The sequence below is a fragment of the Salvelinus sp. IW2-2015 genome, linkage group LG14, assembly GCF_002910315.2.
Source record: "Salvelinus sp. IW2-2015 linkage group LG14, ASM291031v2, whole genome shotgun sequence".
Classification (NCBI taxonomy): Eukaryota; Metazoa; Chordata; class Actinopteri; order Salmoniformes; family Salmonidae; genus Salvelinus; species Salvelinus sp. IW2-2015.
The window spans coordinates 13,902,815-13,918,348 of record NC_036854.1 but is presented as its reverse complement, the minus strand read 5'-3'; the positions used below and the strand labels follow the sequence as shown (position 1 = coordinate 13,918,348).

The following is a 15,534-nucleotide window of genomic DNA, read 5'->3' as shown; positions in this document are numbered from 1 at the left end:
AGTTGTGCCACTGCTATTCACAGAAATGCAGTGGGACCTAAATATAAACAGTTAAAATAAAGAGTAGTATGGCAGAGCATCTGAGCAATTTATTTAATCACATGACTGACATTCATGACACTTTACAGCCTTAATGTTCCAGCATAGAATGCTACACTACACTACACATTCCATTTTAGATTATGCAGCACAAAACATGTAGGACACTACTAAAATGCTCAAGTATTAGTCAACCAGAGAAAAAACATGCTTCTTTGAATTCCTTCTGATTTCATAGCAGTATATTGAAATACAACATTTTATTTACAAGTTTCACCTGACAAAGGAGTACAGGCCTAGAGAAGAGTACAGGACAGAATAATACAATGATATTACAAAAGTCAAGGCTTCTGGACACTGGTCTAGTCATTACAGTATGGCTTGATGAGACTGGTCAGTCTATGACAATGACCTCACTATTTTTGTTGTCCGCCTGCATGTTGGACTCCAGAACCTGAACTATTTGGGTAGCTGAGGGGCGTTTCTGTGGATTCTCCTCTGTGCAGAGCCAGAAGAGCTCCACCATTCTCTGGTAGGCTCCCCCAAGACTGTCAGAGTCCAGCGCTGGCCGGGTGCCCAACTTCTCATAGTAGGCATCCTCATCAAAGTCGTCCATTGAATCATCTGAGAATATAACGTTTATACAATTATTTAAAACTATTGAGCAAATGATCTTGTACGGGACAGAAGTCTTACATAAATCCAAAACAAGTGAAATTGCCTTTAAAATGAGCTCTAGACATACAGAACTCTCCTTACCTCCCTCCTCCTCCTCCTCCTCCTCACTGTCCAAAATCTCCAGGTGAGGCATGGCCAGAGTCATCATCTCCCACAGGGTCAGTCCGTAGGCAAAGATGTCTGCCTTGTCTGTGATCACTCCTCCCTCCAGAGCTTCCTTGGGCTTCCACGGCTCAGTGCCAACATACTCTGCCTTGGGGTTACTCACTGAGAGAGGAGCAGAAACAGGAAGAGGTTTAAACATGTCATACAGTAATTAAAGCATTGGTTTTTAGGCTTACTGGGCATTGGTATATTTGACCAACAGTTTATTTGTGAGTATTGGTGGTTCTCAGAAAATCCAAAAGTAGAATTTTTAAAGATCTGAAAGTTGGGAACATATGTAAGAAACGCTAAGAATAAAGATTTTTTAAATGTATTATTTCACCTTTATTTAACCAGGTAGGCTAGTTGAGAACAAGTTCTCATTTACAACTGCGACCTGGCCAAGATAAAGCAAAGCAGTTCGACACATTCAAAACAGAGTTACACATGGAATAGACAAACATACAGTCAATAATACAGTAGAAAAAGTCTATATACAGTGTGTGCAAATGAGGTAGGATAAGGGAGGTAAGGCAATAAATAGGCCATGGTGGCGAAGTAATTACAATACAGCAATTAAAACGCTGGAATGGTAGATATACAGAAGATGAATGTGCAAGTAGAGATATTGGCCAGCCAACAAGAGRGTACAGGTCGCAGTGGTGGGTAGTATATGGGGCTTTGGTGACAAAACGGATGGCACTGATAGACTGCATCCAATTTGTTGAGTAGAGTGTTGGAGGCTATTTTGTAAATTACATCGCCGAAGTAGAGTATCGGTAGGGTGGTGAGTTTTACGAGGGTATGTTTGGCAGCCTGAGTGAAGGATGCTTTGTTGCGAAATAGGAGGCCAATTCTAGATTTAATTTTGGATTGGAGATGCTTAATGTGAGCCTGGAAGGAGAGTTTAGTCTAACCAGACACCTAGGTATTTGTAGTTCTCCACATATTCTAAGTCAGAACCATCCAGAGTAGTGATGCTGGACGTGCGGGCAGCGATCGGTTGAAGAGCATGCATTTAGTTTTACTTGCATTTAAGAGCAGTTGGAGGCTACGGAAGGAGAGTTGTATGGCATTGAAGCTTGTCTGGAGGTTAGTTAACACAGTGTCCAAAGAAGGGCCAGAGGTATACAGAATGGTGTCGTCTGCGTAGAGGTAGATCAGAGAATACCAGCAGCAAGAGCGACATCATTGATGTATACAGAGAAGAGAGTCGGCCCGAGAATTGAACCCTGTGGCACCCTCATAGAGACTGCCAGAGGTCTGGACAACAGGCCCTCCGTTTTGACACACTAAACTCTATCAGAGAAGTAGTTGGTGAACCAGGCGAGGCAATCATTTGAGAAACCAAAGCTGTTGAGTCTGCCGATTAGAATGTAGTGATTGACAGAGTCTCAAGCCTTGGCCAGGTCGATGAATACGGCTGCACAGTAATGTCTTTTATCGATGGCGGTTATGATATCGTTTAGGACCTTGAGCGTGGCTGAGGTGCACCCATGACCAGCTCTGAAACCAGGTTGCATAGCGGAGAAGGTACAGTGGGATTCGAAATGGTCGGTAATCTGTTTGTTAACTTGGCTTTCGATGACCTTAGAAAGGCAGGGTAGGATAGATATAGGTCTGTAGCAGTTTGGGTCTAGAGTGTCTCCCCCTTTGAAGAGGGGGATGACCGTGGCAGCTTTCCAATCTTTGGGAATCTCAAGACTACACGAAAGAGAGGTTGAACAGGCTAGTATTAGGGGTTGCAACAATTTCGGCAGATCATTTTAGAAAGCGAGGGTCCAGATTGTCTAGCCCGGCTGATTTGCAGCTCTTTCAGAAGATCAGCTATCTGGATTTGGGTGAAGGAGAAATGGGGGAGGCTTGGGCGAGTTGCTGTGGGGGGTGCAGGGCTGTTGATCGGGGTAGGGGTAGCCAGGTGGAAAGTATGGCCAGCCGTAGATAAATGCTTATTGAAATACTCAATTATAGTGGATTTATCGGTGGTGACAGTGTTTCCTAGCCTCAATGCAGTGGGCAGCTGGGAGGAGGTGCTCTCCAGATGAGGAATTGATGTGCTTAAAACCCCAATTATATAATACATTAATACATTAAACTTTTTTTAAACCCTTTTTGTTCCTGCCCATGTTAATGTCTATAACTAATCACACACACATTGCTCAAAATATTTACCAAAAAAAGCATTAAAAAAAGTTACCATGACAGGATCGAAACTATTAGATACAAGTATCGATATGCAAACAAAGCTTTTCTGCATTTGGTTTGAGGTTAACAAAACTCTTCTTGCATTTCACTTGACAGTTGAAATGATTCACTATTGTGTCTTGACATACAGTGGGGAGAACATGTATTTGATAKKCTGCKYAWTRMGCAGMMTTTCCTACTTACAAAGCATGTAGAGGTCTGTAATTTTTATCATAGATACACTTCAACTGTGAGAGACGGAATCCAGAAAATCACATTGTATGATTTTTAAGTAATTTATTTGCATTTTATTGCATGACATAAGTATTTGATCACCTACCAACCAGTAAGAATTCCAGCTCTCACAGACCTGTTAGTTTTTCTTTAAGAAGCCCTCCTGTTCTCCACTCATGACCTGTATTAACAACTAAGGCACGACAGAGGGTAGTGCGTACAGCCCAGTACATCACTGGGGCCAAGCTTCCTGCCATCCAGGACCTACAGCGGATTCGGAAAGTATTCAGAACCTTTGACTTTTTCCACATTTTGTTACATTATAGCCTCTGATTCAGAGCGGTTTGGTTAAATGCAGAAGACATTTCATTTGAAGGCATTCAGTTGTACAACTGACTAGGTATCCCCCTTTCCTTATTCTAAAATATATTACATTGTTTTTTCCCCCTCATCAATCTACACACAATACCCCATAATGACGAAGCAAAAACAGGATTTTAGAAACCTTTGCAAATGTAAACTTTTTTTTTTTTTTACTAATCACATTTACATAAGTATTCAGACCCTTTACTTAGTACTTTGTTGAAGCACCTTTGGCAGCGATTACAGCCTTGAGTCTTCTTGGGTATGATGCTACAAGCTTGGCACACCAGTATTTCTAGAGTTTCTCCCATTCTTCTCAAGCTCTGCCAAGTTGGATGGGGAGCATCGCTGCACAGCTATTTTCAGGTCTCTCCAGAGATGTTTGATCGGGTTCAAGTCCGGGCCCTGGCTGGGCCACTCAAGGACATTCAGAGACTTGTCCCGAAGCCACTCCAGCGTTGTCTTTGCTGTGTGCTTAGGATCGTTGTCCTGTTGGAAGGTGAACCTTCGCCCCAGTCGGAGGTCCTGAGCCCTCTGGAGCAGGTTTCATCAAGGATCTCTCTGTACTTTGCTCCGTTCATCTTTCCCTTGATCCTGCAGCTGAAAAAAATCCCCACAGCATGCTGCCACCACCACCATGCTTCACCGTAGGGATGGTGCCAGGTTTCCTCCAGACATGAGACTTGGCATTCAGGCCAAAGAGTTCAATTGTGGTTTCATCAGACCAGAGAATCTTGTTTCTCATTGTCAGAGTCTTTAGGTGCCTTTTGGCAAACTCCAAGTGGGCTGTCATGTGCCTTTTACTGAGGAGTAGTTTCCGTCTGGCCACTCTATCATAAAGGCCTGACTGGTGGAGTGCTGCAGAGATGGTTGTCCTTCTGGGAGGTTCTCCCGTCTCCACCGAGGAATTCTGGAGCTCTTTCAGAGTGACCATCGGGTTCTCTGTCACTTCCCTGACCAAGGCCCTTCTCCCCTGATTGCTCAGTTTGGCCGGACGGCCAGCTCTAGGAAGAGTCTTGGTGGTTCCAAACTACTTCCATTTAAGAAAGATGGAGGCCATCTTTTTTATGTTTAATACATTTGCAAACATTTCTAAAAACCTGTTTTTGCTTTGTCATTATGGGGTATTGTATGTCGATTGATGAGGAAGAAAAGTTAAGTAATCAATTTTAGAATAAGGCTGTAACGTAACAAAATGTGGAAAAAGTCAAGGAGTCTGAATACTTTGCGAATGCACCGTATATACTAGGTGGTGTCAGAGGAAGGCCCCAAAAAAGGTTCAGGCTCCAGTCACCCCAGTCAGACTGTTCTCTCTACTACCGCACGGCAAGCGGTACCGGAGCGCCAAGTCTAGGACCAAAAGGCTCCTTAACAGCTTCTACCCCCAAGCCCTAAGACTGCTGAACAATTAATAAAATGGCCACCCGGACTATTTACATTGACACCCCCCCCTCTCTTATACACTGCTGCTACTCGCTGTTTATTATCTATGCATAGTCACTTTACCCCTACCTACTGCACATGTACTAATGACCTCGACTAACCAGTACCCCTGCACATTGACTCTGTACAGGTACCCCCTGTATATAGTCTCGTTATTGTTATTTTATTGTTTTACTTTTTATTTAAAAAAAATTWAACTTTAGGTTATTTTGTAAATATTTTCTTAACTATATTTCTTGAACTGCATTGTTGGTTAAGGGCTTGTAAGTAAACATGTCACGGTAAGGTCTACATCTGTTGTATTCGGTGCATGTGACAAAAACAATTTGATGAATAAAATAGATTGTTTACATAGCAAACCACCTGCAGATGGTTTGTTACTCTATACCCGTCCCTACAGCATCCCTACTATGAATTGAAACGCTGTGTTCCAAGAAAGCATGATGTAACCACTGGGCATGTGTTCCATTATGCTCGTGACATGAGTGCGCGCAACACTGTGAAAATCATCAACAGCTATGTTGCAAGAACAACAGATGTTTGGCATTACACCCCAAGACCTAAACTAAAGAGGGCTAGGAATGCATTTTGTTCAGGTCCTAATCAGTGTTTACATCCGGCTAATTTCTCAGGTTCACACTTTCTAAACAGAGACAAAGACAGGTTGTCTAACAACAGCAACAGATGGAGAAAAGAGACCAAAATACCAAGTTCTACCTATTTTACCAGTGTTTGAGTGTATGTATTGAGCTCAGATGGTGATATCTACCTTTCATATTCTCATCCAACTGCAAGGAGACTCCCACATCACAGATTTTGACAGTCTCAAAGTTTCCCTTGATGACAACATTGCAAGACTTCATGTCGCCATGTAGTAGCTTCTTCGTGTTGTGAAGGTACTGAAGGTGAAACAAATATACATTTCCTTAATATATTTTCTATACCAATTGTACACAGTCATATGCGTTTGATTGACATTAAAATATGGAATAACATGAAGCATCTGGTAACTGACAGTGAAAGAAAAAACAGGAAAATAATTTCCATTTAAGAGGGGTGTTTCATGGTGGTTTTTCAGTTAATTTGGTCATAGCTAGGCCATGAATCAAAGATTCCTATACTCAGCAATGATGCTGTTTAAAAACTGCTGCATAAAGCAACACCCCCTCAGGGGATTACAGAACATTTGAAATCCTAAACCTGAAATTGTTGATGTAATGACACTAATGGAGGAGAAACTCAAATACCCTTCATCACCACATATTATTCATGTCAGAGGATGATTAGGGGTAGGGAAAATGTAAAACAACAATCTTGAATTACATTTGCTTACATGACCTCTCTGCCCCAAAGCATGAGAATAGAGCCAATCCATATCGATGAGCTGGATGATCACATCCAGTCTACACTACAGCACTCCTGGTATTACAGCTTTATGTTACAAGCAATATCTCCATTCCTCCCCCTGTAACCCATTCCAGATCAATACCAGGTGAAAACTGGATTCAAAAGATGAGTAGGATGTTACCTGTAGGCCACGCGCCACATGTAAGGCCACTTTGTCAATGGTGGCGGCTGAAAAAGCCTTCAGGCCCTCCTCTCTCCTCCTCTCTATCAGATCGTTCAGGGACTGCTCCCCACCATACTCCATGGCCAGGCACTTGGAGCCGTCCTTGGCAGTGGTGAAGGCACGGAATCCAACAATGTTTGGGTGGTGCAGGCCTTTCAGGATCTTTGCCTCGTCACGGAGTCTTCTCTGGTATACACCCACCTGTTTTGAGGCACATTTGCTGTTGATCTTTTTGACAGCCCATGGAGACTGGTTAAATGTACCAAGTCTGCAAAAGAGCACATAGGAACATGACATACCAACACCATAGGTAATACTGAGAAGCTAAATGACAGAATATACTGTAAAGAGATGTATAGGAAAGATATACCAATGATGTGTATTTAACATATGGAAATATGTCAATAGTTGGCTGAGATTAAGGATGAATTACATAAAGGTTATCCCACAAAACAAACCTGTTCATGAGATAAACATTCACCCCAGTTCCACATCCCAGTTTCTTCATGAAAGGGGAGGCAGGGATGGTTATGGGGGTTCTAGGACTGGGTGCGCCATCAGAGAGAGGGCTTTTAATCTTGTCTGGTTTGCAGGGCGTCTTAAATGCATTCACATCACTGGCAATAGAAGAGTCCATTCTTTCATCGATCTGTGAACACATTAGACAGAGTCAAAGTACCTCAATGCTAGCAAAACTGGCTGGCTAACTTCAATAACAGTCAGWAATCTATCGCAAGGACCCAAAGTTAGCGATCAACGACCTAATTTACTCAAGTGGGAATATAATTTTTTTACGTAACTAACGTTACAGCATAATGTAATAAAGGTTTATGAACAAATTCAGTGATTATTCTTACCAATATTTCTGTCTTGTATGTCTTGATCACAAAAGATGCAGTAGAAAAGGCGCCCAACTTTTAAAAATCCAAAATGTTTTCGTACGTCAAATACTGGCGCCCTAGAAGGACAAACTGCAATCTATCAAAATTACTGAAAAAAGCGTTTCTAAAATATGTAGCCTCCCAACTATCTGAAATACAGGTCAGGGGCATTAACACATTGTTTTGTGTATAATATAAAGTACTGGTGTAGCTAATGGTGTTTCTGGTTTGATTAAAACTATGTTTATGCTTGTAGAAAATATTTGTAAAGTAAAATACATTGATTACACCACCAGAGAGCAGACTTAGGCGCTAAATAGAAAGGAACGTTGTGTAGACATAGTACTGCATGCTGTTTAATCCTTGGTAAAAACAGATTTCAATAGGGACATACCTAATCAATTGTACAACTGAATGCATTCAATTGAAATGTGTCTTCTACATTTCAGAGTGGTGCCTTAATCAACATCTACGTCATCAGCGCCCAGGGAACAGTGGGTTCACTGCCTTGCTCAGAGCAACAGATGTTTACCTTGTCAGCTCAGGGATTCGATCCAGCAACCTTTCTGTTACTGGCACAACGCTCCTACCTGCCAGGCTACATGTAGTTTCCTCTCTTTCCTTCAACCTGATATAGCAGAAACAGAGTATAATATGAAGAACACAGTACCTTGGTTAGAAAACAAATGTTCAAATAAACCTCAGAGGGAAATTAGCAAAAAAATGTGTGCTTGCTACATGTTGTGGTTGGTTTTATAGAAAAGTAGAGTGTGTTCCTTGGTCAAACCCAAACCTCAGCATGGGCTCTGGTTGGGGAGAAGGAGCTGTCCCCGGCTCTGCTCAAATTGGGTAGATTTGGGGAAATCCACAATTTAATAATTTCATGCATGTTTTCAATGTCAAACATTGTTCTGTAGACATGGTTTATTTGTCCATTGTTTTACTTGAATAATCAACTGCATTTTGATCATGTATGGCTTATTGTTTAGCTTTACAGTATTTTGGATCATATTCAGTGTATATACAGTACCAGTCAAAAGTTTGGACACACCTACTCATTCAAGGGTTTTTCATTATTTGTACTATTGTCTACATTGTAGAATAATAGTGAATACATCAAAACTATGAAATAACACATGGAATCATGTAGTAACCAAAAAAGTGTTAAACAAATCAAAATATGTTTGAGATTCTTCAAAATAGCCACCCTTTGCCTTGATGGCAGCTTGCACATTCATGGCATTCTCTCAACCAGCTTCATGAGGTAGTCACCTGGAATGCATTTCAATTAACAGGTGTGCCTTGTCAAAAGTTCATTTGTGGAATTTCTTTCCTTCTTAATGCGTTTGAGCCAATCAGTTGTGTTGTGACAAGGTAGGGGTGGTATATAGAAGACAACCCTTTTTGGTAAAAGACCAAGTCCATATTATGGCAAGAACTGCTCAAATAAGCAAAGAGAAAAAACAGTCCATCATTACTTTAAGACATGAAGGTCAGTCACTACGGAACATTTCAAGAACTTTGAAAGTTTCTTCAAGTGCAGTCGCAAAAACCATGATGAAACTGGCTCTCATGAGGACCGCCACAGGAATGGAAAACCCAGGGTTACCTCTGCTGCAGAGGATAAGTTCGTTAGAGTTACCAGCCTCAGAAATTGCATTTCAAGTAACAGACACATCTCAACATCAACTGTTCAGATGAGACTGCGTGAATCAGGCCTCATGGTCGGATTGCTGCAAAGAAACCACTACTAAATGATACCAATAAGAAGAGAAATTTGCTTTGTCCAAGAAACACGAGCAATCGACATTAGACCAGTAGAAATCTGTCCTTTGGTCTGATGAGTCCAAATTTTAGATTTATGATTCCAACCGCTGTGTCTTTGTGAGACACAGAGTAGGTGAATGGATAATCTCTGCATGTGTGATTGCCACCGTGAAGCATGGAGGAGGAGGTGTGATGGTGCTTTGCTGGTGACACTGTTAGTGGTGTATTTAGAATTCAAGGCACACTTAACCAGCATGGCTACCACAGCATTCTGCAGTGATACGCCATCCATCTGGTTTGCGCTTAGTGGGATGATCATTTGTTTTTCAACAGGACAATGACCCAACACACCTCCAGGCTGTGTAAGGGCTATTTTACCAAGATGGAATGCTGCTTCAGATGACCTGAACCTCCAAAATCACCCGACCTCAACCCAATTGAGATGGTTTGGGATGAGTTGGACTGCAGAGTGAAGGAAAAGTAGCCAACAAGTGCTCAACATATGTGGGAACTCCTTCAAGACTGTTGGAAAAGCATTCCTCATGAAGCTGGTTGAGAGAATGCCAAGAGTGTGCAAAGCTGTCATCAAGGCAAAGGGTGGCTACTTTGAAGAATCTAAAATATTTTTTGGGTTACTACATGATTCCATAGTTTGATGTCTTCACTATCATTCTACAATGTAGAAAATAGTACAAATAAAGTAAAACCCTTGAATGAGTAGGTGTGTCCAAACTTTTGACTGGTACTGTATATTAATCAATTCTGTAGCTATACTCGGTCTCAACCTTTAAGTCTTTACTGAAGACTCATCTCTTCAGTAGGTCATATGATTGAGTGTAGTCTGGCCCAGGAGTGTGAAGGTGAACGGAAAGGCTCTGGAGCAACGAACCGCACTTGCTGTCTCTGCCTGGCCGGTTCCCCTCTCTCCACTGGGATTCTCTGCCTCTAACCCTATTACAGGGGCTGAGTCTCTGGCTTACTGGTGCTCTTCCATGCCGTCCCTAGGAGGGGTGCGTCACTTGAGTGGGTTGAGTCACTGGCATGATCTTCCTGTCTGGGTTGGCGCCCCCTCTTGGGTTGTGCCGTGGCGGAGATCATTGTGGGCCATACTCGGCCTTGTCTCAGGATGGTAAGTTGGTGGTTGAAGATATCCCTCTAGTGGTGTGGGGGCTGTGCTTTGGCAAAGTGGGTGGGGTTATATCCTGCCTGTTTGGCCCTGTCCGGGGGTATCATCGGATGGGGCCACAGTGTCTCCTGACCCCTCCTGTCTCAGCCTCCAGTATTTATGCTGCAGTAGTTTGTGTCGGGGGGCTAGGGTCAGTTGGTTACCTGGAGTACTTCTCCTGTCTTATCCAGTGTCCTGTGTTGAATTTAAGTATGCTCTCTCTAATTCTCTCTTTCTTTCTCTCTCTCGGAGGACCTGAGCCCTAGGACCATGCCTCAGGACTACCTGGCATGATGACTCCTTGCTGTCCCCAGTCCACCTGGCCGTGCTGCTGCTCCAGTTTCAACTGTTCTGCCTGCGGCTATGGAACCCTGACCTGTTCACCGGACGTGCTACCTGTCCCAGACCTGCTGTTTTCAACTCTCTAGAGACAGCAGGAGCGGTAGAGATACTCTTAATGATCGGCTATGAAAAGCCAACTGACATTTACTCCTGAGGTGCTGACTTGTTGCACCCTCGACAACTACTGTGATTATTATTATTTGACCATGCTGGTCATTTATGAACATTTGAACATCTTGGCCATGTTCTGTTATAATCTCCACCCGGCACAGCCAGAAGAGGACTGGCCACCCCTCATAGCCTGGTTCCTCTCTAGGTTTCTTCCTAGGTTTTGGCCTTTCTAGGGAGTTTTTCCTAGCCACTGTGCTTCTACACCTGCATTGCTTGCTGTTTGGGGTTTTAGGCTGGGTTTCTGTACAGCACTTTGAGATATCAGCTGATTTAAGAAGGGCTTTATAAATAAATTTGATTTGATTTGATATGGACATGTTGACAGAATGTGTGTTCCAACAGCTCTCAGCAGCATCTTCATCTGAACATTCAATCATTCATCCTCCCAGACACAGGAGACAGAAGATTGTTCAGGAAATCCAGGCCAACAGCCACCGATAACTCTCTCTAGTTTACAATAGCAAACAGCTTTGTCAAATCTCAAGGGAGGACTCTTTCTTATAGAACTTATCCTGTCCAGAATACACATGGGCACATGGGGGAGTTCAGGAGGGCTCTGGGGAAGCTTACACTTCTAGCAGTACTGATTACTGGAACTGCTCTTTCTCTCGCTGAGTTCTGTGACGTGACCCTAAACTGCTCTGAACAATGTAGTTTATTTTTATAAATGGACTGAAGAGGTATAGTTATTGAGTCCACTACCCCTTGCACAAAATCTCTATAAATGGTTGCACTGTTATTTCAAACCCTTCTTACAGAGCTGACTCAATGTGACAGTCATGGATGTTAATGTCAGAGAGAGGTCCTCTGGGAACTATAGAGGATAATGGAGTCCAACGGTTCCTGTGTCCATCTGTGAATTCCCCTGAATTATCGCATCAGAAATATTGTCCTCGGTCATACCTCAAATAAAATACTTGTTGTTTGTCTGCGTTTGACATAAAACTGAGGGTAGAAAATAATTTGAGACAGTTCCAGATGCTAAGGACTTTTCACAATGGGAGTGTATGAAACAGATTAACCCAAACATTTCAAAATGGAAAATTAAATATGTTCTATTACCTTCCAAAGAAATGTTTCCTCCAATAAAAGTTCAAACATTGATAAGAAGCATCTTTCCCTCAGCCGTAATTCAGGGTCTTTGTTCTCCCTAGGCTCACCATACGCTGAGGTGATCAGGTGATTCTCCAGCAATCATTTCTATTTTCGTCCTTCATGTGGAACCACTTTTAAGGTAATTGCTTCTCAGTTGTCAAACCAGAGATGATATACCCAACTTCCTCTATCCCTCCTCACCTGTTCTATTGATGTACTGTATCTAGGGTATGGGCTAGGATTACTTAGCTTTCAACTGAACTGCCTCAACCATTTTCATCTTAATCAGAAAATAATCAAGTCCACATGTATAAACAAATGTTTTTTTTATTATTTCCATGGTACATGAACAATTAAAAAATCTGAAAAATCTAGTAAAAAGTATTGTCTAATGGACATATGAAATATTCTTGTCACATATTCACTGTATTTATTTATCTATTTCATACTACTTCAGGTATTGTTGTCTGGGTGTTATGACCAGCACAATCGATAAGCAGATATTTACATTCCTCAGCAGTCCCTTTGTCCAATAAAAGTGGTGATTAGGGCCACAGTATAACCAAGTATAACCATAGTATAACAAATCAACCAATCTCAACATCACATAGCAATCATACCATCCTGGCATTTGATAGTATGCTCCTGAAGTGGGAACCTGGGTTTGTGGTCCCTATTATACAAAGCAAATGTGTGCAGTCTGCTCCCTTAAATGTATGTGAAAAAGCATTGCATGACAGTGATTCATTTCCAGCACAGTTGAAAATCCATGCAAGAATAACCTCTGTTATGTTCACAGACTAACTGCACCCTGGTTGAATATTTGAGACAGGATTATAATAGAGATGATCACGTACTGTTGGAATATCTATTTCTACAAAACCAGAATAAATGTTTTGTATGAAAATATTTTAGGTAGAAAACATTTTTTCTCCTTTCTTTTCTGTTGAAGGACCTTTCCCAAGAGGGAAGCATGATCAGTCTGAGTGAAAATATATAGAGATTGTAAGGTATTCTCCTTGGCTGTCGGCTGAGAAAACGAGTGCATTGCAACACCTCTATAGCACTTGTCTCCGCTTGAACCTAAGTTGATAAAAGTGAGGACCATTTCTGAGGGGAGCTGCTCCACTGCTCCAGATGAAATACTGAGATAGTCCAGATTCATGAGTCTAASAGTGGATCAAACCTAGTCCTCAGGACCTCAGGACATTTCATTGTTTATCCCAAATCAATATTTGGCAAGGGATCATCTACAGAAATATTTTTCTTACAGCCATCATATCATGTCAACACGTGATTTACATGTGAAAGTATCTTACATCAGGGGTTGGTTTTGTTTATTTCACACAATAATACATATTTCCCTGTTTCATTTCCTGTGAGAAACCTCAATTCATTGTGCATGTTTTACCATTTCACTTTATTTTCCCCAAACAGTAACTTGCCCTCTTAGGCTGTAATTTGTCTTACTCGTCGTTAGAGTCATGGTTTCCATACATAAACCAAGCATCAATCTTCAAACCGCCCATGCAATTATCGATGAAGAGGGTGACATTTTTGGATGCGCTCTAACAAAAAAAACTGTTGACGGGAGAAGCAAAAACGAGAGAGAGAGAGAGAGAGAGAGAGAGACTTATCTACCTCACTTGCTTTGGCAATGTTAACACATGTTTCCCATGCCAATAAAGCCCCTTGAATTGAATTGAATTGAGAGACTCTCGTTCATGATGATAAAAAACAATGCTTGGCTCTACAGGCAGAAATAGTAAAATTGTCAGACACAAACCAATAAATCGTACTAGGGCCAAGTCATACATCCATTTAAAATGGCATCTCTTCCCCTTTCTTTTCTTTGCAATCGCTTTATCTATCAAAAACTTCGACAAACATTTGTGACTGACCATTTTTTAAGTTGGTCCATTTTTGGCACTGAATCTAGTTCAGCTAAGAAGTGTCTGCTATTGATAAACCTACTTTACATGAACAATAGCCATCCAAGAGGCCCTAAGGGGTCTGAAATCAAAGCATGTTTGCACATAACTGTCAACTCAGTTGCCCACAGCGGTGGGTGGGTGTAGGACAGCAGGACACAGCTCCTCTGCTCTACGTCACGCTGCCTGTCAACTGCAACTAATCTCAGCAGTTTGTAACTGAACTCGGTGGGGGTTCAAATGGTGGGTGTTAGGTGTTGCATGTCACCCCCGCATCCTCCACGTGCCCACAGTTTGTCTTACCCCAGCCTGAGAACTTGCACTGGTGAATGGTGTCCTCGTTCCCAACGCAGGCCACATCATCCATCCAGATGAGCCCAGTACCTAGAGAGAGAGAGAGAGAGACCTCTGCTCTACGTCACGCTGCCTGTCAACTGCAACTAATCTCAGCAGTTTGTAACTGAACTCGGTGGGGGTTCAAATGGTGGGTGTTAGGTGTTGCATGTCACCCCCGCATCCTCCACGTGCCCACAGTTTGTCTTACCCCAGCCTGAGAACTTGCACTGGTGGATGGTGTCCTCATTCCCAACACAGGCCACATCATCCATCCAGATGAGCCCAGTACCTGTAGAAATAGACAGGGAGATATATTTGTATATTAATGACAGAGAGCGAGAGAGAGCGAGAGAGAGCGAGAGAGAGAGAGAGTGCGGAAACACTTTAGTCAAGATTTACCTGACAGTGCAGGTCACTCCAGTACTTACAGAAACATATGGTTTTCAACTGAGATTATAAAGGAGGGATTTAGAGGATTTTTTCAAAGAAATGTTTCATATTTTTTTATTTCACCTTTATTTAACCAGGTAGGCCAGTTGAGAACAAGTTCTCATTTACAACTGCGACCGGGCCAAGATAAAGCAAAGCAAAAATTAATAACAGTGGGAGGCTGAGAGCGACATACAGTGCGGGAGAACAAGTATTTGATACACTGCCGATTTTGCAGGTTTCCTTACTTACAAAGCATGTAAGGTCTGTAATTTTTATCATAGGTACACTTCAACTCGTGAGAACGGAATCTAAAACAAAATCCAGAAAAATCACATTGTGTGATTTAAATAATTAATTTGCATTTTATTGCATGACATAAAGTATTGATACATCAGGAAAAGGCAGAGAACTTAAATTTGTACAGAAACCTTTGGTTTGCAATTACCAGAGCTTCATACGGTTTCCTGTAGTTCTGTGACCATGTTTGCACACCACTGCAGCACGGATTTGGCCCATCCTCCATACAGACCTTCCCCAGATCCTTCAGGTTTCGGGGGCTGTCGCTGGCAATACGGAACTTTCAGCTCCCTGCCAAAGATTTCTATTGGGTTCAGGGTCTGGAGACTGCTTAGACCACTCCAGGACCTTTGAGATGCTTTCTTACGGAGCCACTCCTTAGTTGCCCTGGCTGTGTGTTTCGTTTCGTGTCATTTGCTGGAAGACCCAGCCACGACCATCTTTCAATGCTAACTTGACTGA

At 42.2% G+C, this 15,534-nt stretch overlaps 2 protein-coding genes across 4 annotated transcripts in view; both read right to left on the bottom strand.

Annotated features, from left to right (window-relative positions):
• Positions 1–69: 69 nt before the first annotated feature.
• On the bottom strand, positions 70–7,604 carry LOC111972658 (lymphokine-activated killer T-cell-originated protein kinase homolog). Of its 2 annotated transcripts, XM_023999680.2 has the most exons (6): positions 7,513–7,604; positions 7,114–7,304; positions 6,614–6,923; positions 5,855–5,984; positions 799–984; positions 70–663 (listed from the first exon to the last, which is right to left on the bottom strand). In XM_023999680.2, exons 2-6 carry the CDS (start codon positions 7,290–7,292, stop codon positions 434–436), a joined length of 1,035 nt encoding a protein of 344 aa, XP_023855448.1. In that variant the 5' UTR covers positions 7,293–7,304; positions 7,513–7,604; the 3' UTR covers positions 70–433. The 2 variants fall into 2 exon arrangements, with proteins under 2 accessions (XP_023855448.1, XP_070302641.1); XM_070446540.1 differs by lacking the exon at positions 7,513–7,604 and having other exon boundaries at positions 7,114–7,316.
• Positions 7,605–12,385: 4,781 nt separating this feature from the next.
• LOC111973451 (scavenger receptor class A member 5) overlaps positions 12,386–15,534 on the bottom strand; it is a 44,678-nt gene continuing 41,529 nt past the window's right edge. Inside the window, exon 9 of one of the 2 annotated variants that reach the window (XM_024000816.2) lies at positions 12,386–14,391. In XM_024000816.2, coding sequence (XP_023856584.1) covers positions 14,258–14,391 — 134 coding nt within the window. In that variant the 3' untranslated portion in view covers positions 12,386–14,257. Of the gene's footprint in view, positions 14,392–14,418; positions 14,633–15,534 lie in introns of those variants that run through there. The other variant, XM_024000815.2, reaches the window with a different exon arrangement.

What these genes read in the sequence shown, in the direction of transcription:
- LOC111972658 (XM_070446540.1), bottom strand. Translation starts at nt 7,316, where the DNA reads ATGTGTTCACAGATCGATGAAAGAATGGACTCTTCTATTGCCAGTGAT. An exon ending in GTTGGATGAGAATATGAAAG is followed by an intron (nt 985 to 5,854) that starts GTAGATATCACC and finishes CTCCTCTCTCAG; the next exon opens with TGAGTAACCCCAAGGCAGAG. An exon ending in GGAGGAGGAGGAGGAGGGAG is followed by an intron (nt 664 to 798) that starts GTAAGGAGAGTT and finishes TTATATTCTCAG; the next exon opens with ATGATTCAATGGACGACTTT.